Source organism: Syngnathus leptorhynchus, chromosome 8, assembly GCF_054491065.1.
Source record: "Syngnathus leptorhynchus isolate UIUO chromosome 8, UIUO_Slep, whole genome shotgun sequence".
NCBI classification, from domain to species: domain Eukaryota; kingdom Metazoa; phylum Chordata; class Actinopteri; order Syngnathiformes; family Syngnathidae; genus Syngnathus; species Syngnathus leptorhynchus.
The window spans coordinates 10,355,706-10,382,136 of record NC_141202.1 but is presented as its reverse complement, the minus strand read 5'-3'; the positions used below and the strand labels follow the sequence as shown (position 1 = coordinate 10,382,136).

The window sequence follows — 26,431 nt, the reverse complement described above, 5'->3', positions numbered from 1 at the left end:
TTGATATACATTTTAATTTGGGGAAAATTTACTGCAGCACAATGAATTTGAATAATAGATCTTTCAGCAACACCAATTTTTGTTCTTTAAAATATGGAGCACATCAGTTCATCTGCGTATTTATTGACTTGTGGTTGGAAACACCCACGTGCAATGTTTGTTTGAAGGCAGCCATCAACGTGACTTCCAAAGATGGAATGTGGCAAAGTGCGTCCTCTGGATCGGACCTTTTTTTTTTTTTTTTTGTCTTTGTGCCCTTGGGCGTGTTTATGAGCAATCTTAATTCACACAGATGCTTGGAGACTTAAACCAATTCAACTTAGAGCAAACTATTCAAATTGTACACATTTCTTTTTTTTTCTGCATTGATAATGTGATTTTTAGTCACAATATGAAATTTTGACTCCACTCTAACAACAGTGTCAATTTGTCGTGTGAACAAGCCACTAATCTTTCACTTCATCCCATTAAAGGAAGTCGTACTAGTCCAGGATTTACCAGATTATTTTATTAGTGCAATTATATTTGGATTCTATTAGGCTCAATTACCTAGTCTGTGTCAAGCAGACTCATTGTTTTCAGAAAGCACTTCTTGTCTTTATGCAAGAAATGTTTTGCTAAACGATCAACTTGTCTTTTATGGGTTATTCAATCAGGACGTGTATTTGAACAGAGAAGCGGAATTTACCTACATGTCCAAAGTCTTAGAGTAAGATCTGGTCTTTGGCTTTCATCACTTTGTCCCTAGGTCTACGCGTGTCATATTTCCGCCGGCGTCCGATGAAAACGCACGCATCGGGAACAGTTGCGTAATCGCACTCTCGGACATGCACATGATCCGCCATGAACACATTGTTTCCCCATTTCTTCATCTTTATCTGCTAACGAGTTAATAACATGCGACAGTTTGTTTTGGGGGGGGCTGTTTTGGGAGGGCCAACCAGCGAAAGTAATGCTTTTCGACAACCTCGGTGTGCGTGTTTCTGGAAAAAGTGGGCGTGGGCGCCACAGCCCAGCCTCGCAAATCTGGTTGGGTGAGAGTGAAGCTTTATATAAGAGCAAAGAAAAGCACCTCGGTTGCTCTTTCCGCTTGGGCTTGGAGGGTGGAAGGTGCCACTGGATAAGTGGTGGACTCTGAAGACTCCTGAAAGAATTTTGCAGAGGTGTCTGGTTGAGGAGCCCAGAGACACCTAGAAGAAGTCCCCTTCTATTCACCTGGAACTTTTAGGAATCCTGTAAAACTCAAATTAGTCCTTGTCCTGTAGTGTTAACAATCTTTGATTATCCTGTTAAGTAATTCTCGAGACTCTTGAGGAAATTCTTCAAATCAGGATCATCTTTCTGTGTGGTGCAACAATCCAACTCCAAACAGGTTAGCATGTTTGTCTTGTGCATCTTTCACCGTGTTCGTCCGAAAACATCATCCCTGATCTAGTGGTTTGATCCCTGCGGAGAACAAACCCTACGATGATTCTAACGAGCTCTCAGGGAGGTCGGAATGTCTAGATTCTGATTTCTATCCAACGTTATATCAGTTACGGCTGATCAGTTTTAGGATATTTTTGGTATTACGGCAACAGAAGTAATTGCAGATGGTCTTTTGTGTGACCAGAACTTAGTTGCAGAACAGATGTGAGGATACAGGACAAGGTACAAGAAACCTGGTGTCTCATACACGGTACATTTTGTTCTCGTCTGGACGACAAGCAGGCCATGTCCCGTGGGGATTTTAACACCGGACAAATCCAGGCCAGATGATCGACACTTAGCACGTCAGTCTGACTGATTTTGTGCCGAGGCTTCAGGCTAAAGTTGTTCCTTCCTCATGGCAGGATGTCAGATGGTTCTCGTTTGCGAGTGTCCGATCGTCCAGACTTCCTTTTTATGCCGATGTTGTCTTAAAGAGGTTGACGAATAAAATTCTCCCGTCTTTGCAGGTCTTTAGTCGCCATCCCTGTCCGGCCACATCTACAGACATGATCATCAGGCTGGGAAGACTGACACCAGGATACTTTCGCCTCCTTCAGGTAGCGACACTTCCCAGATTCCTAATGTGCACTTGTTAGATTTCATCTCTAAACACTAATCGGACCCGACAACGACCATTGTGACGACGTTTCCCAGGTTTCTTTTTGTACCCCAGTAGTCATCACAACCTCTCGTCACCATTGTTTTGTTCATTCATTTACACTAATTGAAGAACAAAGGCCCTCCACATTTGATAGACGTTGAAAGAAAATGGTGACTGTTACATAATAGATGAGCCTAGCACCCCACCTGGAAAACTGCAAATGTCGTCTTTCTTGTAGTAAACCAGAATGCGAACATTATGTGACCTCAATATTTTGTAGCTGTGCAAATTATCGGACACAAACAGCTGATGAGATTCTGAAGTGACCGTCTCCCATCTTTATATAACGCTTAAGTTGATCCAAAACTGGATTCCTGTAACAGGTGGTGTGTGTACTCTTTACATTATGAGTACAGAATGTGTACCGCATGTTCTTAGAAAGTTTGCCACTTGGCCGACAGACAAGGACGTGAAAACGCTGACATCCGAAGACCCCACAGGGGTCGCAGGGTTTGCATGTACCGACGTATTTCATTTGATGACAACATGGAGGCTCCTATTCCATTTTCCTTGCTAAATATGGCGGAACCTTGGAAGTTGAGACACGATGAAAGTTCCGGTGACGTTAAGCAGTGGTGATTTTTGTCGGATTGTTTGAGACAATTTACAGTTAAACACGCTTAGACATTTTTCTGTGAGTTTCTACTTCCTGAGTCTACATTCTAGACTACTGTTAGCTTAGCATGTTAGCTAGCTACCTAGCTGGTTATGTGCCATTGCTTTTAACTTTGACTTTTAATATCTCAGCCTTGATTGAGTGCCATGTGAGTTTCTTGCGCTCACTGCCGTATACTTTTTTTTTTTTTTGTTCCCGTCGCAGAGGCAAGTGGCAGGCGAGGTGCAGACGCAGCCACAAGACCGTGCCATCAATCAGATTGCCATGATGCTGGCTATCATGGGTCTCAGCTTATCCTACTACAGCGCCAAGCAGATGACGGAGAAGGTGCACGCCCACCCGGCGCCCTGAAACATAGACAGACGGACAAATGAGAAGTCAAGAAGATCAAGCCGTGTTGATGTGATTGCATTTTTGGGGTTTGTTTTATTTTCTGCATCCAGAGTGTAAGGGATGCAAGGGACTGTTCTGATCGCATGTGGAAGATGACGCTCGGCCGTTGCAAAGATGCATGCAAGCAAGGGAAAGTCGTGATGTGGGGCTGGGGAGAAATATGTAATTTAGTACTTGAATTCTCCAAGACTTGGGAGGATATTTTGCACAATCATGGAGAAACTGTTTTTAAAACAAATACACGTGTCACTACTTATTTGTGAAGTCACACTCAACATCTAATCAACGACATGTTGTAAGCCACACTGAGCTCCTGCGGAGGTTTTAAAACAGTGTTGTTCTTTTTTTTATCAATGTACAGACTAATGTCACTTTCTTTGTAATGATTTAATAAAGCTGTGAATCCTTTTTTTTCAACAACTGGCTTTTTGTTTTAGAAACATCTGAGTAGAAGAAGAGTGAAAGGAAAGAACAAACCAGTACAAGGCCATGAATTAACTGCGATGTCTGCCAAAATTTAGGATTTAATTAAAGGGATGTGCACCGTGCATTAAATTTGAGGAAATGAGATGTTAAGTGCATATGGGAGGGATTTAAACCCACATTTGGCTTTTAATCCTTTCCCATTGCTGATTCGCCTTTCCGCACGTAGCCCCTTCTTGTCGGCGCATGTCCACTCTCTCACCATCGCGACACGATGCCGTGCGACAGGCCTCTGGACCTCGCCTGCCAACACGTGCCCCCCCCATCCCTCGGCTCCCTCCCTCCCTCATAAGTGATGCTGGCTGATGGGCGCCCATTGGCTGAGTGATGACATCACCCAAATCGGCCTGTTCACAAGGCGCAGAGACAAAGGGATGAGGATGCGCTCATTGGTGTGAATAATGCCGGGGAGGGGTTTAGTTTTATTTATGGAGTGAGAGGGCGGATGGGGCTTTATACGTTTTATGACATGTGTTGACGAGATACTCCACAGCGACAGTTGATGGATGACTGAAATGCGATAAATATCTTTAAACCGGTTTTTTTTTTGGTTTGATTTTATTATATTTCTCAAATATAATGAAGTAGGACGAGATGTTCACACTGATTTTATAGTTTTCGTTTCATCAGGATTTACTGAAAAGCTGCTTATCTACTCCTGGATGAGCTCAGAGGTTTTTTTTACCCTCCATGTGGTTGCTGATATCATTTCACATGATTGTTATTTTTTTCATAGGAACATTGTAAATGAAGCAAATTGTCATTCAAAAGAGACGAGACACGGCATTTCCGGAATTCCATTCTAATCCGAGCGCTAGCCATACAATTGTAGACAGGAAATCAATTTTGCTTTGTCCCTGGATGTTCTCATGCAGGAGACAATGTGACCACCCCAACCACGCGAGGTTAAAACAACTTTCTCAGGGGGTGGATTGTTGGAAACAATAAAGGCATGGCCTGCAAGGGTGGAACTAGCTAGCTCGATATATGGTTTTGATTGCCGTTAGCTGGATGGATTACGCCACACAAAAAAAAAAAACGCAACAAATTTAAAAAAATTCAACTAACGTCCTCAATGAACCAGAAAGTAGTCTCCACTTATATTTCTATTAGTGCTAAATTCCTTGAAACAAAATGTTTGATTCACTTGATATGATTTAAATTGAAACATATTTGCACATACCTTGGCAACATTGGCCTGACAAAAAACCTCATGGATAAATATATTCTCCGAGGCCTACTTGGCATGCATGGCAGGAACAGCTGATGACCTCTGAGGTCATTTTCGCGCTCATGACAGATCATGTTGGTCATGTCTGTTCGTTAACACACATGCACACACGGATATTACAATATACAGTACACATCCTCTAAGTCAAACATCACCGTCCACTGCAGTTTGCAACTTCTCTCCACATATTTGCTTGCAGCTGGTTCAAACCGCTTTTCAGCTGGTTTGAGCAAGTAAGGCTCCACCCAAAAAAAAACATTCCTGCATAAGCACATCGGTCTGGAAAAGGCCCATGCAAAGAAATAATATAAACAACACACTTTGACAGAACCACAGTAATTGGGTTGTAATGCAGCACTCACAACATATCAAAGCTTTAGAAAATATTGTAAAGTGCTGAATTTTGCCAAGTTGACAACTCATGGCGTTTGTGTTCCTATGATGAGTGATGGTCAGTGACATCAGGTGCAACGTTTCAGTCTGTTTACAGTAGCTTGAGGAGCCTCATCAAAAGCACACAGACAGGTATTTACAAAAGTGTTCGGTTGTTGGAAGAGTAGACATTATCATTTTACTACAAGTGGTAGATACGAGCAAGACATACCGTCGCATAGTTTTTGTGACATTTAACGTGTTATCTTATAAGATATTTTTCTAAAATTGTTAGCCTCTTAGCATGACTGCCCAAGTAATTTTGAATTTACAGTACTGTCAAATTACCAACACTTGCTCAAGTTTTTGTTTTAGTTCATGTTATAGCCATGGTAAATGTTTCTGGCTGTTGTAGTTGCACCGCCACACGGCAGATGGCAGCAGTCAACAAAGCTGTGTCACCTGCGTGTTTTGAGGTAACACAAAAAATACGATCAACTGAACGCAATTGACCAGGTAAGAACTTTGGCAATTTAAACATATCTCATTCAAAATATGTTAATATTAAAATCAAAACGTGTTCAATATTGTTGCGTTATTCAATTAAATTGCCTTATAATTATTGCACATCATTAGATTTGCAACATTTAATGAAAAAAATAAAACAAAATTAAATGTCTTTATATTTGACTATCTTTTTCTACCAAAAGTCTTGTGTTATGTAATGCTAAGGTTTGCGTGCTTGTGTAAAGGCTACACTCCTTTATTTTGTTTCCCCTGTTGGTTTTTACAAGAGCTTCGAAGAGGCGTGTACTCTTATGCAACATCCACTTTCCTTTAAAATTACCCACTCACACCTCATTTTTGTTGCATTTTACGAGAGCTGCAACTTATTAAGCTGTCAACAACTTATAAAACGTCTACGCGGTGTGACGTTTGCCTCTTGTTAAAATGTTTGCTATGTTGAATAACTTGGCGTTTGCCAATGCGACAGGCTTGCATTAACTTATCATCTGCACCAATAAATAGCTCACGCTCATATGACAAAACACTTCTAACTCACAAAATCAGAGCGACATGGTGAAATCATATTTTCGATCCAGAACAAAGCAGCAAATTTGAAAGAAAATCTAATGACTGTAATTTACTGCGCTCCAGATGAGTAAAACGCAACACGTACTTGTAGTACCAAGACTGACCTCTAAGAGGCAGCATGGTATCTCGAACGTATCCAGATTGAGGAAAAGTAGAAAGATGACATAAATATTTATATTAAAACATACTTATGGATTATTGAATAAAGATAATATAAATCAAGCCCCTTTAGCATCGAGACATGCTAACATCTGGAGTCCTGCCTGCCTGCCTACGCAACCAGTTGATGGGCCTCAGTGCATTCATATGTATTACAGAGACAACTATTGTGAAAGCACTATCTATAAATAAACATGTATTGTGTTGTAATGTGTTGTACGGTATAAATAAAAACGATTAAACTAAATGGTTAAACGTCTTGGATAGATCGCGCAGCTTTTTGTTCTGCTTTGGCCAATGCATGTGACTCTTCCGCCACCTACTGTTGACTTGAGGCACTAAGCCTACAACCATATTGTAAAATGATTACCGTATTTAATTGTGCAATGATATATCTACGATTGTAACTTCCAGTATGTAGGACAGTGTATGTGTCAAAAAGTGGGCGTGTCATTTCCACTGTGAAACCTGATCTTCTGTGTCCATTCAAAGCAGTGTGCGTGTGTGTGCGTGTGTGTGTGTGTGTGTGTGTGTGTGTGTGTGTGTGTGTGTGTGTGTGTTACTGGAGCCAATGGTGTCTGACAATGGAGCTGTGGCTGTGTAAGAGAGACTCTGTGAAATATGTATGAGGAAATCCACACCTGTTTCCAGGTAACCCAGGCAGGCATCCTCAACCGTGACGCTGACTCACCCACCCATTCACACCCTGTGTGTGTGTGTGTGTGTGTGTGTGTGTGTGTGTGTGTGTGTGTGTGTGTGTGTGTGTGTGTGTGTGTGTGTGTGTGTGTGTGTGTGTGTGTGTGTGTGTGTGTGTGTGTGTGTGTGACCACGCAGGTATACGCATTGACAGCTTCACCCGTGCAGGCTCTCTTGATGCTTCACTCCAGGCCTTTTCCCTGACTGCTGCTCTGCTGCTTCCAACCACTTGATGAAGCACAAAAAGGAGGAAAAAGAGGACAAACTCGAGTGAAGCCAGAGCACAAGTCAGAGCAGCGTCCAGTCAAGGCCAGCATGAATCCTTTGTGGAGACTTTATAAGGGCAAAGTCTTGAAGACGCTCAACCCGGAGTACGTGGATGACTCGGCTGAAGAGGTACTGACGTACACACTTTGAATTAAGAAATGGCACAATGTGTTTTTAGGCCCTGTGGTGCACGATGCTTCCTCTGTTAGTGACTTTGCAAACATACGTTGACTGATAACGCTTTTTATGACTCCCTGTTGATGGACGCTTCATCTTTTCCAGCGGAGTCTGAAAAAAACGGATTGCACATAAAAGTAATGTCAACAATACATCTAAATAAAAGCTATAGACAAACATTTCTTAGAGATACAAAAAATAGAAGTACTGTTCGCAGGCAGTGATTCCTTCTTGTGCCACAAGAGGGAGCCCCACGCTTTGAGAGACACTGCAAAGTGTCATGGGCCTCATTTTGGCTCCATCAAAAGTGAACCACAAAAAAAAGAGTGGCGAGAAACTCAATCCAACACAGAAGCACAACAAAGGGATCAGCTGGCATTGGACTGGAGTGACACGTCAGACCAAGTTCTTCATTTTGTGTGTGTGTGTGTGTGTGTGTGTGTGTGTGTGTGTGTGTGTGTGTGTGTGTGTGTGTGTGTGTGTGTGTGTGCATGCTCGGGTTTTCAGGTGAGTGAGGTTGAAGAAGACATGATGAGTCCAGTCCAGCATGATGAAGGCCAGAACTCTGTCTCCCAGCTGGCCCGCAAAGTATGTCAAATGGGCTTTCCTATGGGAACATCTCCTTTCACCTTTGACCCCACGTGTGTGTATATATATGTATATATGATGTGTGTGTGTCCAGATGCAGGGGGCGGGGGCCAAAAGCTGGAATAGACTGTCAGCTCTCTTCAATAAAGACGACGAGCACCAACTACTGCAAGAGACACCAAGTCCTCCAGTCGCTGACCAGTGAGTGGACTTTACTGTGTGATTGTGATTGTTCACATTTGCACATATTTTTATGACATTTGAAAGATAAAGTGTGAACATATAGTAGTAAGAATACTGAAACTTATATTTTAAATAATAATATCAACCAAAGGATCTATCCTTCATCATATGTAATATGTCAGTCCACTTGCAGTCAAGCCAGAGGAACAGTGCAGGCCTGCTCGCCGCAGTGGATTCTGGGATACCTTCGCTGCCAACTGGGCCGCCAAGAAGCAGGCGGAGGCTGCTGCCGCCGCCGCCACCCGCGAGGCCACAGATGCCAACGAGGAGGTGACTGAGTTGGGCGCAGAGGAGGACGAGGAGGCGGTGGTGGCCGGGCCGTCTGAGGCGGCGGGGACGGACAGCGGCGAGGAGGCGGAGCCACGAGAGAGCGACGGCAACAACGGCTTCTCCAACTACGTCACGCTGGGAGGAGGAGCGGGCGGTGAGGACGCCTCCTTCAAGTGGAACTTTGTCACCAGCAAATTGGCTGAATTGAGGAGGGCCAGCCCAGCCAAGAGCAACTAGAGAACGTAAAGGAAAATCCAGCCCCTGCTGGGGAAATTCAGGTATTACAGCAGGTAAGAAAAAATATGTAATCATAATTAAATAATAATACAGGGAACTGCATTGAATATTTTTCAATATTTTTTTAAATATATATGTTTTTGGTTGGGGCAACCCTGTCTTTCATGATCTGATTCGTTTATCCCTGCTCATGCAATAATTGAACGTTTTTAAAAAATACAAAGTGATATTACATGTACAAATGTACATTACAGTATATTTTCCAGTGGAACAATTGGATTCTATTTGATTACAATTTGATCTAAAATGGTCCCGCTGTAAATTTTGTCATGTTTATATGGCGAAACCTCAATTCAAGTCGTTCCACTTTAAAATGTAACATCTTCCAACAGCAACTCAAATAATTTGGGACTGTGAGATTTTTGTGATTTTTTTTTTCTCCTCTATTGTGTTGTGTATATTTCATTGTGTTGTTTTGTTTTTCGTTGAGTACCGCAATGGAAATGTGGTTACAGCATTTGGGACTGACTAACTGATGCTACATGAACTACAAAAAATCAGGATAATAAAGAGAACCGCTTCACATTTTCTGCTTCTTTTCATTATTTTATATTTTGTAAGGTAAACAATAACTGTTGTTTAAAGTATAAGATGTTCAGATAATAGCTCGATGAATTATTTACATTATTTTGCGTTTATAAATTCCCTGTTGTGGACAATGGCAACCTAAGGCTATAAGCGCTTGGCCACCAGGGAGCAACATTTACTTTTGTACTGTGCACATCACTGGTCATCACGTCAGTTGCCAGCGAGTCTGCTTTGGTTCTTGCTCTCGTGTGACGGAGAGATCTGAGGCCTGTTTGTCCTCATTGATTGAATCGTCGGGAACGGATCTGCTGCCCCCACGTCCTCCTTTTTGGACTTCCTGTACAGTCATCCCAAAACAATGCTTCCTTTGCAGCCTCACATCCTTTCAAGTCAGAAATCATCCGCATTGTGTTCTGAAAATAAAATGTTTTCCCTCATGATTCGGGCATAAAAAAGTCACCATTTGACATTTCTCGAACGGTTGTGTGTGTGTGTGCCTTATGACCTTCGCAATTTGGTTTCCCTTTGGCTCCTGCTGTCCCACTTCCATTTTTTTTCTCTCTTCTGTAGCCTGGTGTCATTTTTTTTTACGTTCGGTGTGCACCGTGCAGACTCACTGCACACCTTTTCAGTGACTTGTGGGTTGAAGATGTCCAGGTGATGTCATCATCGTGTGCTTGTTAAATTACTCACTGGGGAGGAAAGGTGTGAATAAATGAGCTGGCGGGTGTTTTCTCTTGTTTTGTCTGACTGAATGGAAGTTTACGAGAGAAACGGGGGGGATGCATAAACACAGACATGTCTGGTGGCGTTCAAATACGACCGCAGTTTTCTGCTGGTGACTCACATCACATCTGGAAAAGTACCTGCCTCAAACATGGCAAGGCAAGAAACAGATTATCTTTTTTTTTGTTTTTGTATTATGTGTCATGACAACACGAAAACACGAAATGGAACAATTAATAGCACTAATAATTCATCCGTACCTATGTAGAAAATACAAGGGGGACATTGTTTTTTCTTATAAGCATTTTTATTTAATCTAATTATTGTTTGATCAATCACTTAGATAAAAGTTTGGTCTTTATAGTGAAAAAGTCAGGACAAATGTACATGAATCACATCTCTGGTGATTATTTGCACATAACAAGTAGCTTTTACTTTTTTTTATTTATGTTTGACAGGTATGAATCACACCTATTGTAAAAAGTACGAGTCAGCAAAATATCTTCCCGCATGACACACATTTGTTGATGTGAGGAGCGCAGATGTGCATCTTCCCGCTGTAATCTACTGGATAGCCCAAACTTGTCTATGTTCTCATAACAAACTGCTGAGAAAAACATTTACAAAAGACAAACATTCAGGGGAGTATTTCAAAATAGGGTTTTAATTTGTTTCAAATTTTAGTACCAGGGTTAGGATTTCAAATTAGGGTTTTAAAACTCAGAGAGAGAGAGAGAGAGAGAGAGAGAGAGAGAGAGAGAGAGAGAGAGAGAGAGAGAGAGAGAGAGAGAGAGAGAGAGAGAGAAGTTGAGTTTGCTGGTGTTCAAGTTACTGTTGCTCCAGCTGCTGCTTTCTCTACATGTTGTTCTTTGCTTCTGTGTACACGCATACACTGAGAGAGAGCCTGTAAAATGTTGGGAATGTAGGGAATAGAAATAATCTGTTCCAGGGTCAAACTGTGGCCATGGTCACAACCTTTATTGACCATACAGGCAATGTTTGAAGTCACATTGTTATGTTATTGTAGGTAGTTAAAAATTACAAACAGCTAACAATTGCACGAAAGAGAAGTTTCTGGTTCAAATTATGTTTGATGAACTTGACCCCTAGCGGCCTTTGCTAAAGGAAACAAACAGCAACAGAAAGCCAAAGAAAAAGCATCAGGTGACTGTTTTGCTAATTTAGCGTGCTAACTATGATATGCTATATTACACTAGACCATTCTATGCTACATTAAGCTATCCCATAATATGTTACAGTTATATGCTATATGCTCCACTGCAGGTATTCTATGTGATGCTACAGTGTGCTATCTTACACTAGGCTATGCTACACTATGCATGACTACATTTATGGTATGCTAAGCCATGCAACAAAATGTGCCAATGCTAGGCTGCAAGTTTGTTTCTGCAGTTTGAGCCACAAATAGATGAAATTTGGCCCTTTATAGCATGGCTGGGGAAGGCATCAACTTCTCAACATTTGCATTATCAAGACTTTTGTCATAATATTTGATGATATGAAGAAAAATAACTGATTGTGTGGCGCATGTGGATGCATTTTAGATCCTGGAGACTGAAAAAAAATGGAGGGCTAAATATTAACTCGTGGCTTATGCGCTATGTGGTCCACATGTAATGTCATTAAATGCCGCATATTTCCCAAATTTCATTTCCCCTTTGCAGAGGAACATTTCTCTCCAGGGTGTCGCGCTTGTGGACGAGACGAGGAGGAGGCTTAATTGTACGTGCTCCTTCAGCCTTTGCAGCTGCACCTTTCCAATTGGGAAGAATGTCGACGTCTTTGTTCATGCCACGCTGAAGACTGAAGCAGACTGAAGCAGACTTCCTGTGTGTTGTTCCTCGCCGTGACAGGTAGTGTACATTGTTTCCTGTTTCTCTTGAAGTTAGGGCTACAATTACGTTCTGCTTAGACTGACGGTTAAGTTACTTCCTCAGATAGAAGTTTTATACCATTGGCTTACCTGTGAGAAATGGACATTTTCTAATTCACATATCTGACCTTAAGATTGACCTTTTACGGTAAAAATCTCAAATGTGTTTGTGCTGATTTGCTACTCAAATAAGAGCTGCCGAGGGTTTCCCAAGCTAGCATTGAACATTTTGGTTGTTTTTCTAAAAAACAAAAAACTACTTTATTGCATCTTATAAATAAATAAATAAATAAATAAATAAATGCATACATACATACATACATAAATAGAAAGATATTTTGTTCGTTTTTCTGTAAAAAAAACAATTTTTCACATTTAAAAAACAAACAAACTTATTCTTCTTTTATATTTGATTAAATATAGCTTTTTTTTTCTTGTAACATTATCTTGAAAAAAATACTTTTTGGTTAAGTGTTAAGTACATTTCTTTTTTTTTTTTAATGACTTTTCACCCCCTAATTTTCTTCCTTTTTAAGTAAGGCCATGTTGTTGATGCGTCACTCCGCATACTAAGTGCCCATGCAGTGCAAACAAATTGTCCCATTCCGCCACCACACGTCACGTGGGGTTCTTGCTGTGGTTTCGTCGCGGAGCGAATCCTCCGGGGAGGTCCGGCCCAGCGTGGCGCCGATCCGCATCGCCTTCCCTCGCCCCGGCGGCTCAACCGGGCGCTGGCGGGGAGCGGCCAAACCCAAAAAGTGTGGTGAGGTCACCGGCTTTGATGAGGATGGTCTGAGAAAGCGAGAGTAGACAGACTGGCTCTTCATCCTCATCTGGAGCCTCACCAGAAAAGACTTCATGTATTTTATATTTTATACAGAGCGGCCGTACAAGTGGAAATCTTTTTTAGTTTCTGACGAGGTCCTCATATAAAGGTCTGAGCCTAGACTCAGCCGGTCTGTCTGCAGGCTGGTCCTGCCTCTAAATTGATTCTTCACGGAGATCGAAATGTTTTAACTTGGGGGCCAGGCACCGATGTTTTCATTAACCGGATTAATGGCAGCAAAAGCCCCTTGACATGGACACAAGCTGCCAAGCAAAGGCTTAAACTTTTCATATTTCAAATATGTATACAATATACATTGCTGGCCTTGCATTTCTTCTGACTTTTTTTTCGGTTTACTTAAGGGAGAAAATATTTTTTTAAAGATACAATAAATGTTTTCTTTTTGTTCATCTTTTTTTTGTTTACTTGACAGATAAAATATTTAAAAAATTCAATTGTTTCTCTTTTTTTCTGTTAGCGTGACTTCTCTTTGACCCCAAAAGATGGCTCAACAGGAGCCTTCTTTATAAGAGCTAAAATATTTTTGTTCAATTATTTTTTTTTTCCAGCAGCTTAGTGGGATAAGTGTGGTATGTGGGACTCTTGATTTAACCTACATTAAAGTGAGAACATTCCTTTTTCCAGTAAATCCTCATCTTGGGCGTTCTGAGCAGGTGAAAACAAACGTTGGATTTACTCGGGTTCGCTACTGTCGGCTTCTGAGCGGCTCTGATTAAAACAGACAAAACTTGTCTTCTCCCTGTTTCGAATCAATGTACCAGCCCACCCCAACCACGACGTCCTGCTCAGGTTTCCCAGACCCCCTTTGTGCTCCCCCCTTTGCTCTTGAAGCAGAGGTCAAATAGGAGAGAAGGCAATGAAAGGGCGCACCGGTGTGATTTATTGCCCCACGCCGGTATGGGATACCAACAACTGGATTGTTCCTGATACCCAAAACCCTTTTGCCATAGTCGGGAGTAAATTGGAATGTACTCACTTTTTTTTTTTTTTTATTCTGTGCTGACCGTCTGAAATATTGCATTGTCCAGGTGTGACTGATTCATCTGTCGTATTTATTTGCGGGGGAAACTTTGACACAATTGCTTATGTAAGCGTTCTCGTTGTACCTTGCACTCACTTGTCAGTTGTTTGGTCTGCTTCATATCAAGCCTGCTGGTCAAGGCCTGAGTTTGTAGCCATAAGAGCATTTTTTTTTAACCAATATCAAAAATTTCGCTTGAAAGAAATGCCGTTAACGGGGTAGCTAAAAAAAAAAATATATATATATATATATATATAGAAGTTATCTACCATCAAGTTTAATATGGAATCCACTTTAACCCTGACATATATTATGATGACGATTCATAGAAAAGTTAGCAAGGGAAAGAAATGTGACTGAAAAGCAAAGGCACAGTTTAAGGCCACTTGGACGTATGGAAACTGAGCTGTTGGATGTGTGCCTGCCTGAAAGTGAAACATGACAAATGGATCCCAGAGGCTTTTCTCATTAGTCTTCATAATTGGGTCAGGTAGTTGGTCTTTGGACCCCCTGTGGAGGTTTTACGTGAATGAAAACCCACATTGGTATCCTGGCATGGTTAACTGCGGACTTTGTAGATTTTATAGGGTATTTCTGTTCCCTGTGACTTTGCTTGCTCAGCACTACCCCGACCGATCATGTCCATCCCTGCAATTATACGTTGGGAATTGTCCTCTGCCAGCTGGTGTCTTGTTTATTTCGAGGCAGCAGAAAAGATGGAGAGGGGAGGGGGGGGGGGGGCAAACCCAAAACATGAGCATGTGTTTAAAGCTTGTTCTGTGAACCCAAAACAGGATGTCTCACAGCGGGTCCTGCGCTCAGTGAGGCTGACATAGGAGGCTAATTTTCTTGCTGCTATTTGAAAAGATGGAGGGAGGTTGATGTTTTCTGTCTTTAAAAAAAAAAAAGGGTGAGCAGAATACAAACCCAGATCTTTGGATTCTTAAAATCTCTTCAAAAAAACTTAAAAGGGTCCCAGATAACGTCCTTATGGATACTTTATATCGAAAAGGGGAATACCTGTAAAAAGTTATTATAAACCACAAAAATGCTTTCTGGTCTGAGTGGGATCTGATTTTAATCTTGATAATTAATTTGATGACATTTTTTTGACTGCCTACACAATATTTACTTTTTTATATGCTACTTAGTGTCCAAAGGTGTTCCCCAAGGATTGGTACTAGGCCCCCCCCTTCTGTTACAATACCCAAAACAACACAGAGAAACAGTTGAAATCAGTCATTATTTGTATTTATTTGCCATGTGTAGGATACAGATCTCTTTGGAGTAAAAAATAAAAAAGTCTTTCATGTACAAAATCACAAAAACGAGCCATTTTGTAAACATGCAACCAAAAGTAGGTCCAGTTGAAGGAGTGTGCCTTAGAGATGATTAATGGACACTAAAGCTATCAAGATTTCCGAGTCATTCTGTTCATTTATCGCATTAGTCACATGTGAGACCATCGGTCCAACCCCCAACATACTTTGAATGACCCTGGAATCTGCGTTTGGCCCGTACCATAGAAGTGAGCTATCCGTAGAGCTGGTCAGTGATGAATGAAGTGAGGTAGAATCTGTGGTTTTAGCTTTGAGGCTTTACCGCCACATGCAGCTCATCACTGAACAGCTGACATCTTGATTGTCTTTTTTGTTTTAAGCCCCTTTCACACTAACGTCAATAAATTGAAGGTACCAATGAAGGATGAGGAAGTTGACTTCCTCACCACTTACATCAAAACTATTTTCGTCCAGGATTTCGGCAACCTACCGTTACACTTTGGCAGTATGAATATTTGACTTGACTTTTGAATGGTGACCATAATATATTGAAAGCTAACTAGAAAGAAACGGTTTGGGTTTCGTCGTACTTTTCACAGGTTCTCTTAGTGGTAATCAATAGTGTCACAAGCAATTATCAGGACAGTGTATATAAAAATAAAGTAGAATAAACCCCCCAGAAAGGAGAAAAAGCTATATCTTTATCACCTCGTTCTCTGTCCATTTCAATAAACTTCTTGAATCTTTCAGTACATGAACAACCCCACAGGGGAGTCTGGCAAGTTTGTTCCAACGCCTGCGTTTAATAAAAAAAAAAAAGCTCTGAATTAAAACAAAGACATTTTTGAATGAGGTACTCATGGTTTACTTTACGCAGCTTTTCTCCAATAATTTAGTTCACAAAATCTGTGCTGTCATAATTAGCATGCAATTATAGCTATGTGCCCTCAAAAAAACTGTTCAGAATCCAGTTCTGTTTAGGATCGTATATCTGGAATCAGTCCATTTGCAGATGATTCATAAATAGTTTGATCCATTGAGTCATTTGGGAGAAAAATCTTTTTCAAGAATCAACCGCCACATTACTGACGTAAACAATGTGCTAAATGAAATCCAGTCCTCTAGATCAAACCGTAGACTCTTTGGGTCCTTCCCGTGCGGCGTTCTTGCAACCGTAGAGCCATTTGATAACCCGAGCGTTCCTCTCGATGATGGACACGCCAGTGGGTGGCTGCTCGGCCAGTTCCTCCTGAAACAACCCGTCCCCAGAGTGGCGGGAGAACTCGCTGGGCTCTGTACCGCCGTCGCCGGCAACGCTGCGAAGAGCCAGCGAAAGGGTGTCTATGGAGCTGGCGCCCGACGGGAAATTGTCCCGGCCGAGGCGTTCGATCAGATCGGCGTCCAGGCCGCAAAAGTCAAAGAACTGCTCCTGCTCGGACCAGGCTACAGAGCAGCGGAGATGGAGGTCCGATTTGGAACGACGCAACACCCCAAACTTGCTCCCACATGACGAAGGCTGCGGTATCACCCTTCTCCACGGATCCTTGTCGTCCATGCCTTCATCTGTGGTACCTTTAGATCCATCATTGGTCTGATCTGGTGTAGAGCCCAACCCTGGGCTGGTGATGGAGCCAGGGCTATGTTCCTGGTCTGTTCTGCTGGATCTCCTGCTCCCTGGCCCACCGTCTGTCATATCCTTATCATTAGTCCATGACATGCGGGAGTCTCCGTCCCGCGAGGGAGCTTTCTCCTCGCCGATGACCATTTTATGGACTCCCCCGCCAGTCTTGTCCCTCATGGAGCCCTGGAAGAGGCGGCGGACGAAGCTGTAGCCCTTCAGCTCCACACTGCCGTTCTCACCATTGGGACTCTTGCACTCTTTCTTCTGCCGGTAGATGACGAGCGAGTCGGGTCTCATCATGCGTTTGCCGGTGCTCCTGCGGAGGACGGGTGCACTGTGCGGGGCCACTGGGGTGGTGAATCCATGTGCTCTGGGGCTGGGGAGCATCCTGTTGTTGATGACGTTTTTATGAGCCTCCATGTCGACGGAAGACAGTTGATTCTCCTTTCTGGAGTCGTCGTTTTCATTTTCATCCCTGGAGGTAAAAGATCCGGACAGAGTGGAGAAGGGGGTGCCGGATAAACGGCGAGGAGGAAGTTGGGGAGAGGCAAAAGCTCTCCGAGGCGGCGGCGGGGTGGCGCATGGCACCAACACTGGTTCCTGTTTGGTGTTGATAACCTGCTGGCTCTTGACATACTTAGCCTTGTCTGCTTCCAGCCTCTCTACGGCGCTAATCGCTCGACCGTGGTTCCCGCCGTCGATCTGCCGCCGCAAATACTCCGGACCTTTGTTGAGGAGCCGAAGGGGGGACGGTGACCCGATGGGGGTCAATGGCTTCATGATGATTCCACAGGATAGGAAAACCCTGCCAAACTGTGCAGTCGCTGATTCAACACGTGAGTTTCATTCCTTGAAATTGGAGGGTAGCATTTGAGGAAACCACAACGTTTAAGTTTGGTGTCTCTTTTTGCGGAGGGGGGTAATCTTGGCGCTTAGGTTAATTGATATCCAGTATGTACACAGTCCTTTGGATAGGTGGGCGGCCCTTTTTTGTGTCAGAAAGCGGGACACTCCCTGGCCACAGTACAGCCCAAATAGCAGGCGGGGTTGCTCTTTGAAAAGTCGGCTTCTTTGCCTCCCTGGACTCGCTTGCACCCGGCACCGGGCAACTCGACACGTCGTCTGACAGATGGGCCAATGTCTTTCGCCGTGGCCTCACCTGTGTGGACCCTGGGGAGGCACAAGGAAAGAGAGAGAGGAGGTTTTAGTCGTTTGACAGAGCAGATGGCAAATGCTGCTATTGAAGAAACAATCAATATTTTATAGTGCTAGTTACCAGGTTGTGTTTTGAAATGCCGAACTACTACAAATATAGCAGAGAGACATTCCGGGCTGCGTGAAACAGGCGGGCTCGAATCGCGCCACATGTTTATTACGGGCATATTTATGGACAAGCTCAGCATGTGTCTGTATTTAGTGTGTGGTCATGAGTGGATCGGAGTGACAATGAGATGTCTGCTAAAAGACAGACGCTGGTGTTTGTTGTCTAGCTAGCATCCTATCAAATGTTATTTTAGCATTTTTTCCTGTGGGCGTGAAACAATGAAAATGACATAGTCAGTGAGTTGTAAAATTCTTTTTAAAAATCACACAAGCATTAAAAAGCAAGATATATATAAAAAAAAAAAGTGAGATACATTACATTTTTTTTAAAGAATTGGATATATTTTTATATTTGAATGACCAAATATGACTTAAAACAAGGCCTAAAACTTTAAACCAACCTTTTGATAATGCAAAATAAAACATCTTTCATGTTTTCTCAATACTGACAGGTCACCTTTTCGCTTTCACGTGACCTTTTACCTCGTACGGCTTCCACATCACAAACGGCAAACGGCTATAAATTCTCTGTGGTCCGACAACCTGGTGGTTACGTTTTTCTCCAGATGTTAAGCTTCCAGCCCTGAGGAAGTTTCGAAGTAGGAAAAACATATAGAAAAAGAAAATGTGACCGCTGAGTAGAGCTAATTAATTGGATTTTGTTTACCAAGAGATTAGCAGCTTCTGTAGTTTACAGATTCCACCAACAACAATATTGGCTGTTCTTATCAGAGGATAAAGAATATATGCCTCTGAGTATTGTATCCCTGGTTCAGTCTGTTTGTGTTCAAATGTCACAATAATCTGACGATGAAAGAAAAAAAAAAGGATGATATTTCATTTAAAGGCCAAATGGCCCAGCCCAGCGACTGAGGACAAACAAACCCTAAAGAGCAACAAACTGTCTCGTCAGATGTTGTGCAAGCGCATTCTAATCTCCGTTCTGCCAGGCGGGCTGGCTCTTGCCCCACAGGAGTTTGGAGGCTTACCGGGAACGACCCCATGCTGGCAAAAGCAGAAACAGATGTTTGGCGTTGCACAGCATGGAGATTCTCCACGCAGACCTGACGCTGCTTTTTAATCATTAGGGAAAATGACTGTTGTGTAATCAACAAAGTAAAACGGTTACAAATGGCATGATTACTAGGTGACGTATAAAAATTTGTCTCTGGAAAGAAATGTGAAACTAAAATCACGGAGTTAATATTTTATTTATTTCCTAAAATGTGTCTGAGAAAGCCTTTCTGAATTGTGCCCCGCGGTGACATCACAGTTTGGCTAATTTGCATAATCCTGCCTCCAAACAGTTGGGCCATCGTTTTTGTATATGCTATTATTTCAGTCTTATGGAGGGGCTAGCTTTATTATTTGAAAAAAATATTTTTTTTTTATGCGTCATGAGGCGAATGAAAGCATCTGGCCTCAGGAGGCTTCATCAGTGCCGTCCCCGAGAGGTAAACACAAGATAAGAGCGCATTGGACCACCTTGATGAAAGCACTGAGCACCACTCACCTGTCAAAAACATCTGGAGACAGACCCGGGTACGCTTGTGCACGCCATGCTTATGCTCATAAACCACAAAATGTATCAAGACAGCGACAAAAGCATCTTTTGGGTTTTAAAGCTTCGAAACAAAGGGAGAGAGGCTTTGTTGACATTAGTAATGGGTCACAACAAGTCGTCTTGCCTGTTCAGCCTCATTAGTCGGGGAGGGGACGTCAACTTCTGTCCCCCCCCCCTTTCCAAAAAAGACAAAGAAAGCAGACAATATTGTAAATCTTCTGGGTATTATCGCGTCTGAGCTGGTGGTTGCTAATGACTTTCTCTGGTGACCTCCACAATTTGACACCCCCCACCAACAACCCTCCCCCCCCACCCTTGCCAACCCCACCCTTAAGACACTCCCTTACCACAAGGGTCCTTAACCGGCTTGCTTTTGTCATTCAAAGACAAAGACGAACACCAGAGACAGGACAGCGATTGACTACGAACTGATGAGCCTCGCCCCCTCCCACTCAATGTATTCTTCGTGATATGATCTATTCATTTAGCTAGTATTAATTCATTCTTATTTTTCTGGATTAATAATGTAAAATATCTTAATGATCATGACAAGACAGATTTTTGTGCAGATTCTGAAAACTTGACCTAAATATCAGCTGTGGTATTACGATACTGACCCGGAATCAGCTCGATATCAAATCCTGACCAAACAATGTTGTTTAAGTTTGTGACTGGAACATTTTTGCTATTTGACACAAATTTGTCGGTTAACTATGTCAGTCGTTTTTATTGGACTGTCCTCCATGAACCCCATCGAGCACCGGTCCGCTTCGGTTGCTAGAGAATCGATAGTGGCCCATTTAAAGTATGCTGCAAACCAGCAGGGGGTCGAAAGTAAGTGGTGGGGGGCTTTTTTGAGCTGACCTCACCTTTGAGGTCACGACACAGCTGGAGCAAACGGCCTGCTCACCAAACCTCCCGAGTGCTTGCTAACTTTTGGGCCATTTGCGTTGTCGTCACGTTTGGTCACCGCACGTAATCCTGATGATGCGCTTGAACGCGACGCCTCTGTCCGTCATCGGGGTTGTTTCGCTTTTGAAGACGTCCCAATTTGGGCTCGGCAGGTGGCCGACTCGACACCCCGTGCGACTTGAGCGTCCCTCTTAGCACCTCGTTAAAAAACACATCTGCTTTGGACGTTTTGACTTTGTGGATTATTTTTGACTTTTTTTCCTCCCACTTTGCAGGTTATTTCTAGTCTGTTGTGTTTTGTTTATTTCTATTGTGCAAGGCGTCTGTTATCCTTCCCAAGTGGCTCGGAACAATCCCATTATATGACTTCTCAAAACGTCAAGCAAGTACGTCCAGCAAACCTTCTCCATTTCACCTCAATTAATGTTGTTGTTTTTTCGGGACGGCCGCCACGCGCGGGTCGCCGTTAACCTCTGCTGAACCCGCCAGCTGTCTCGTCTCGTTACGCGTCGGCCGACCTGCTTCCCGACAAACACGCCCGGCAGACCCACCCCACCTTCCTCCTTCTCCTCCTGTCAGAATCACACGACAACATCCGGCTGAGGCCTGGCGACGTCGTCACGGTTGAGCGAAGTGTGACGAGGATATGAGCGCGCATGTTCGCAGCTGTCAGACGCACACTCGGGGATGGCGTTCTGTCAGGTCCACTTTGGATGATTTGAGAGCCGGCCGTAAATAATTGATGGAATCATACGTACGCCGAGGCTGCTGATGTAACAAACGTGACGAGAGTGATGATGACAGTTGAGTCGACGGGCTTCCGAAGTTAGACGGGAACATTTGGGGCAGATTTGAACCTCAGCTAGGCATAGGAAGAAGCAGCTTGTGCGGATTTTTCCTCAACATTTGTTGCTTAGCTGCTGTAGCTTAGCCACTGCAGTTTTATACTCCACAATCTCCACTTGGTTGCAGGGCTCCATTTACTTGCTGCCCTTAATCTCCACTTGGATAAAATCACTGAAATACACGTTCATTCCAGCTGAGTCATGATTTTTGCTTTTTGTGATGGCCCTTTAAAGATACAGTCACATCTGCCTCATGGACAAAAGTATTGGAACACAGCTCTTAATCAGTTTCCCCTAAAATGTAACGACCCAATACTTTTGCCTAAGGTAGAGGCCTTTTTTTGTTTTCTGTGAGGAAGTTCCTACAAGATAAAAAGTCAAATTAGAAGGTAGGAAGGGTCCACATCTGATGTTCCGGCTGTGGATGGAGAGCTTGTTCGAGGGTTGTGGGGGTGATGATGTCATTAGCGGGGGTACGTTGGCCCTCTAATTAGAAACGTAAGCACAACTGGAGGGGGGGGGGTCCTTACATGCCAAAAGATGAAACAGCTTTGAAGGTGATGTATATGAGATGTGCCTTCGAGGCCAGCACATGCCCGTGATAAGAAACACGTGCAACGGTTGGCGTGAAACAATCAATCAGGTTGGCTACGCAGTCTCAAGAACCATCCGACCAAATGTTGGCAAAAAAAGCTGTTGAAAATGGACGGCCACTCCCGTAATAATATATTAAGTCATGAGAATATGAAGTGATGCTTGTTTGGTGTTACCAGGTTACGGATTGTACCATTTTTATATTTTAGGGACGGAGGTTTGGGCTTGGAGGCGAATGACGAGCGGGCTCGGGAACAGACGAAGGCTTTGGCCTCCGGGCAAGTCGCCCTTGACGGAGGTAATAACACACTCGTAGACACAAGCGAGCGTTACTATCGCTCACAAGATCCAACAAGCTGCCAACCAACACCTGCATAATTGGCACACGATAAAGGCCACCGGGGAGGAAAATAATTGAATGACGATTGGATTAGTCATGCTGGATGACGTCACTATTAGATCACTCTCCTCTCCACGTACTTGGGAAAGTAATTTAAAATTAATCAGGAATTAAAAAGTAACAGGAAAGTCAGTATTCATTGGCTTTGGCCTTTTCCAAAAATCAATTATTAAATGTCCTCAGCGGGGATTGTGCGGGTGAATGTTTACAACCCACGTGCGCTCTGTTTAGTCTACTCGGGATGTCGTTTACCTGTGTGCCGGTCAAACTGATTGACTAATTATTTTGACTGAAAAAGTGAAGTAGCATGTCTCTCGAGACTTTATTTCAGCAAACATCTTAGAATTGAAGAATTTAGTTGATCCAAAAGTTAAGATAAACCTTTTTTCGTATATTAACAATGATGAACCTCTTGATACACTTGTACAACTGACAAATACGTGCAATTTATTATTTGAATGACTTTTTGATTGTCACAATTTGACCCTAAAACACTTTACAATAAGCAAGTTTGCAATATGCACGAGCAAGCTTTTATTTTTAAATACATTTTAAATGATTAAGAATCAATGTAATTGACCTTAAATTTTATCCAAACATTTGCATAAAAATAATAATCAGTGTTAAAGTTATGTTTGAAAGGGTTCATTTGTAAATCTGCTGCGACTACAAGTGTACATGACTGTTGAAATGTCAAGAGTGGAACGCAATCCAGTCACAAATCCTAAAAATAAAAAAATAAAAATTTACTTGGTTGCACTTACCTATGTTGGGTTGGTAATCCGGTCTTGTTTTGATCCAATGCAAAAAATGTGACGTTGTTTTGCTGTGACAACACAGACGCTTCTCTCGCGTGGACGTCGTGTGCAATGAGGCAGCGTGGGGAGAGAGTCGTGCTACATACAGGGAGGTGGGGGTGTGTGAGAGAGAGAGGGAGAGGGAGAGAGAGAGAGAGAGAGAGAGAGAGAGAGAGAGAGAGAGAGAGAGAGAGAGAGAGAGAGAGGGGGGGGGGGGGATAGAAAAGCTGCGGGGGTTGGGCAGGTATGTGTGCGTGCGTGTGTGGGTGCGTGTATAAGTGTGCGTGTGTGCGTGTGTGCGTGTGTGCGTGTGTGCGTGTGTGCGTGTGTGCGTGTGTGCGTGTGTGCGTGTGTGCGTGTGTGCGTGTGTGTAAACTGACTCCCACGTGTAGCTGAGGTAAAGCGGGTGACGTGACGTGCAAGATAAACATGACACCGAGTGTAGACCAACAGTTAAAAAAAATAATTTGGGAATAATACAAAATGATTTAATGATTATGGTCACGTTAGGTAATAATTAAGTTGAGTTCACTCTAATGAATTACAAAGGAGAGTTGGTGGTTGCATGAAATATTATTATTCTTCCTGGGGGGGGCATAACAGAAAGTAAATGAGAAGCACTGCCCTCATCAATTATAAAGTATTGCACGATTGTTAAATCATGTAATAATCGACTACAGATGTTGAGTTCAACCCAGAAATTGAAAAGAGGAAAATTGTGACGATAACCATAGAACAGGAAATGATGGCAACACAGGAAAGTGCCTAGCTGCCCTTATTCATAATGACCGAGCTAACCCAATGTCAGTTGAAGTCACATGAATAATATGATCTAGCTGATGCTAACAAGTAGCATGTAGCTTCGGGGCATGACTAGAATAAGAACGACTAGTGTTTGGGTGATGTTTTTTACTCTTCCAAGCAATCAATGATTAGATTTGTACTAAAAGAAAAGACTGATTAAGGACTTGCTGGATAAAGGAAGGCTACATTAAAGATATGCTTCACTTGTCATGATAATTTGCTGATTGAGTGATTATCTCCACTGTTAGGGTTTGATTGATTGATTGATTGATTGATTTGATCCTATTGTAGTGTTTCACACTTCATCATTAGTGGACATAATTGAATTTTCTGTCATTAGTCTTCTTTATATGGGTTATTTTTCATTGATCATCACATGACTCTCACTTTCTGCCATTTAGTTTTTGTACTTAGCTCATCCTTTCCTTCTTCAGCTATTAGAGCAAGGTAAAAAAAAATAATTGACGTGGGGTTGGTGGGAGGAAGAGATAAAGCAGGGATCACCACCTGTTTTTCATTCCCAAGTTCATCACTCACGACAGGCTGATGAGTGAGAAGACACAGGACGAAACATTGGGAAATATTTTTTCCCCATAATATAAACGGACTCAAACACAGAACCATGTTATAGCCATACATTAGGATTTAGTAAAGAAGTCAATTATATTGATAGCGTATGTTAAGAAAAAAAACAATTACATCTGAAACAAAGTGCTGAATATAAATAAAAAGCAAACATAAAACACGCATGCCAAAAAGAAGCCTTCATGGAGCGCCAGCAGGTCAACAGCGGTGTGCGCTGTTGACAAATGACATGTCTCAGAATAGAACTTCCTGTTTGGTCGAGGCTGCAGTCACGCCTCATTTGGGGGTCACCGCCAAACGGGAGAAATGTGCTCCGCTTGATCTGCCTTTCTGCTGACCTCTGACCCTTCGTCCCCCCCTCCCAACTGGAGGAAATCACGCTTCCTGCTGAGTTTAGTTGCGTTGTTCTTCACTGGTGGCGAGGTTAGCAGGTGGCTAACGCTTCCTGGTGACAGTTTGAGCTAACAGTTCTTGGCGCCGTGTCGACACGTGGCGCTAATCCTCTAATAGTTGCCAAAGATCACGGCATAGACTAGAGAACATGTCTCCCCATTGTGTTTGCTTTAGCCTCCCTGCTGACCTTCGAACCCGAGTCAAACAACACTCCAAGACGTTACAACTCCTTTTGCCCGGCGTTGACGTCTGGCTCGGACATTGGGATGCAAAGAAAAACAAAGATTGTACATAAATCCCCAACAAGACTCACTCCCTTTGATTGTTTTGCGTAGGAAGACGGTCATAACATGCTGGGAATCCGGGCGGTACAATGGGAATGTCCGGAATGTATCGTGTCGGCTTTTTCTGAGCACAGAAGATCAAAATTACTGGACAAAGACGCGGAAATGTGAGAAATTCCTGGTTTAGAAAGAAATGTGTTGTTACAGTGGAACACCCCAAGGGTGGTACGATGGAAAAGTGCTGAGAAAATACTTCCAGAAGTCAATCAGCATGTTATCGAATAATGGTGAGATTTCAGTTGGGTATGAATCGAAAAGATACAACCTCCATTAGAATACTTCAAACTGAACAAGATCATTATTTCGACGAGATGTCTTTGTAATAATAGAAACAGATTCTTTTGTTCAGACAATAAACATTTTGTTTAGATGTTACCTGCTGACAGTTACAACTGGTTCTCCAGCTTCCTCAGAGCCGTCATTCGACGTGCTTTGATTTGCTCTAACGGCGGCGCCTTTCCGCATGAATCGATTTACATTGACAATTAGTTAGAGACGAGGTGAATGGTTTCCACATGGCCACAATACGCCTGGTGATGAATTGTCCCTGCACGCTCCAATGAGCTAGAGATACTTTACACATTGAGCTGAAGGTTATGTTTACATGATCACTATTACGTGAAAACCTTTCCAACTTTCTGCCAACTTTCCGACCCAGAAACTTTCCTATAAGAGTCTTTTTGTGATCTTCTTACCAGCTCGCTGTCCTACATGAAAGGTATGGGTATGGTCAGGAAGTCGAAAAAGGATTTCAGTCATTTCAGTAATCTGCTCTGAAAATTTTCTAGGCAGTATGAAAGTGGCTACCGAACGCTTGAACATGCAAGACGAGACCGTGAGGGACGTTTGCAGACAAGCAAAGCAATGTCCACTTAGTCTCGTGTTTTGGGACACGCAAGGCGATGACACGGACGTGTTGTTCCTCCGCCGACCAC

The 26,431-nt window shown here is 42.8% G+C and overlaps 2 protein-coding genes across 3 annotated transcripts; one reads left to right on the top strand and one right to left on the bottom strand.

Moving 5' to 3' along the window:
• Window positions 1-5,333: 5,333 nt before the first annotated feature.
• LOC147052338 (uncharacterized protein C1orf232) lies at window positions 5,334-9,531 on the top strand. Of its 2 annotated transcripts, XM_085918808.1 has the most exons (7): window positions 5,334-5,379; window positions 5,642-5,742; window positions 7,049-7,131; window positions 7,315-7,572; window positions 8,128-8,208; window positions 8,303-8,409; window positions 8,574-9,531. In XM_085918808.1, exons 4-7 carry the CDS (start codon window positions 7,492-7,494, stop codon window positions 8,956-8,958), a joined length of 654 nt encoding a protein of 217 aa, XP_085774934.1. In that variant the 5' UTR covers window positions 5,334-5,379; window positions 5,642-5,742; window positions 7,049-7,131; window positions 7,315-7,491; the 3' UTR covers window positions 8,959-9,531. The 2 variants fall into 2 exon arrangements, with proteins under 2 accessions (XP_085774934.1, XP_085774935.1); XM_085918809.1 differs by lacking the exons at window positions 5,334-5,379; window positions 5,642-5,742 and having other exon boundaries at window positions 6,450-7,131.
• A 5,745-nt stretch (window positions 9,532-15,276) lies between these two features.
• On the bottom strand, window positions 15,277-23,438 carry fam110d (family with sequence similarity 110 member D). The gene is made up of 2 exons (XM_085918428.1): window positions 23,338-23,438; window positions 15,277-18,105 (listed from the first exon to the last, which is right to left on the bottom strand). Exon 2 carries the CDS (start codon window positions 17,713-17,715, stop codon window positions 16,441-16,443), a length of 1,275 nt encoding a protein of 424 aa, XP_085774554.1. The 5' UTR covers window positions 17,716-18,105; window positions 23,338-23,438; the 3' UTR covers window positions 15,277-16,440.
• Between the last annotated feature and the right edge of the window lie 2,993 nt (window positions 23,439-26,431).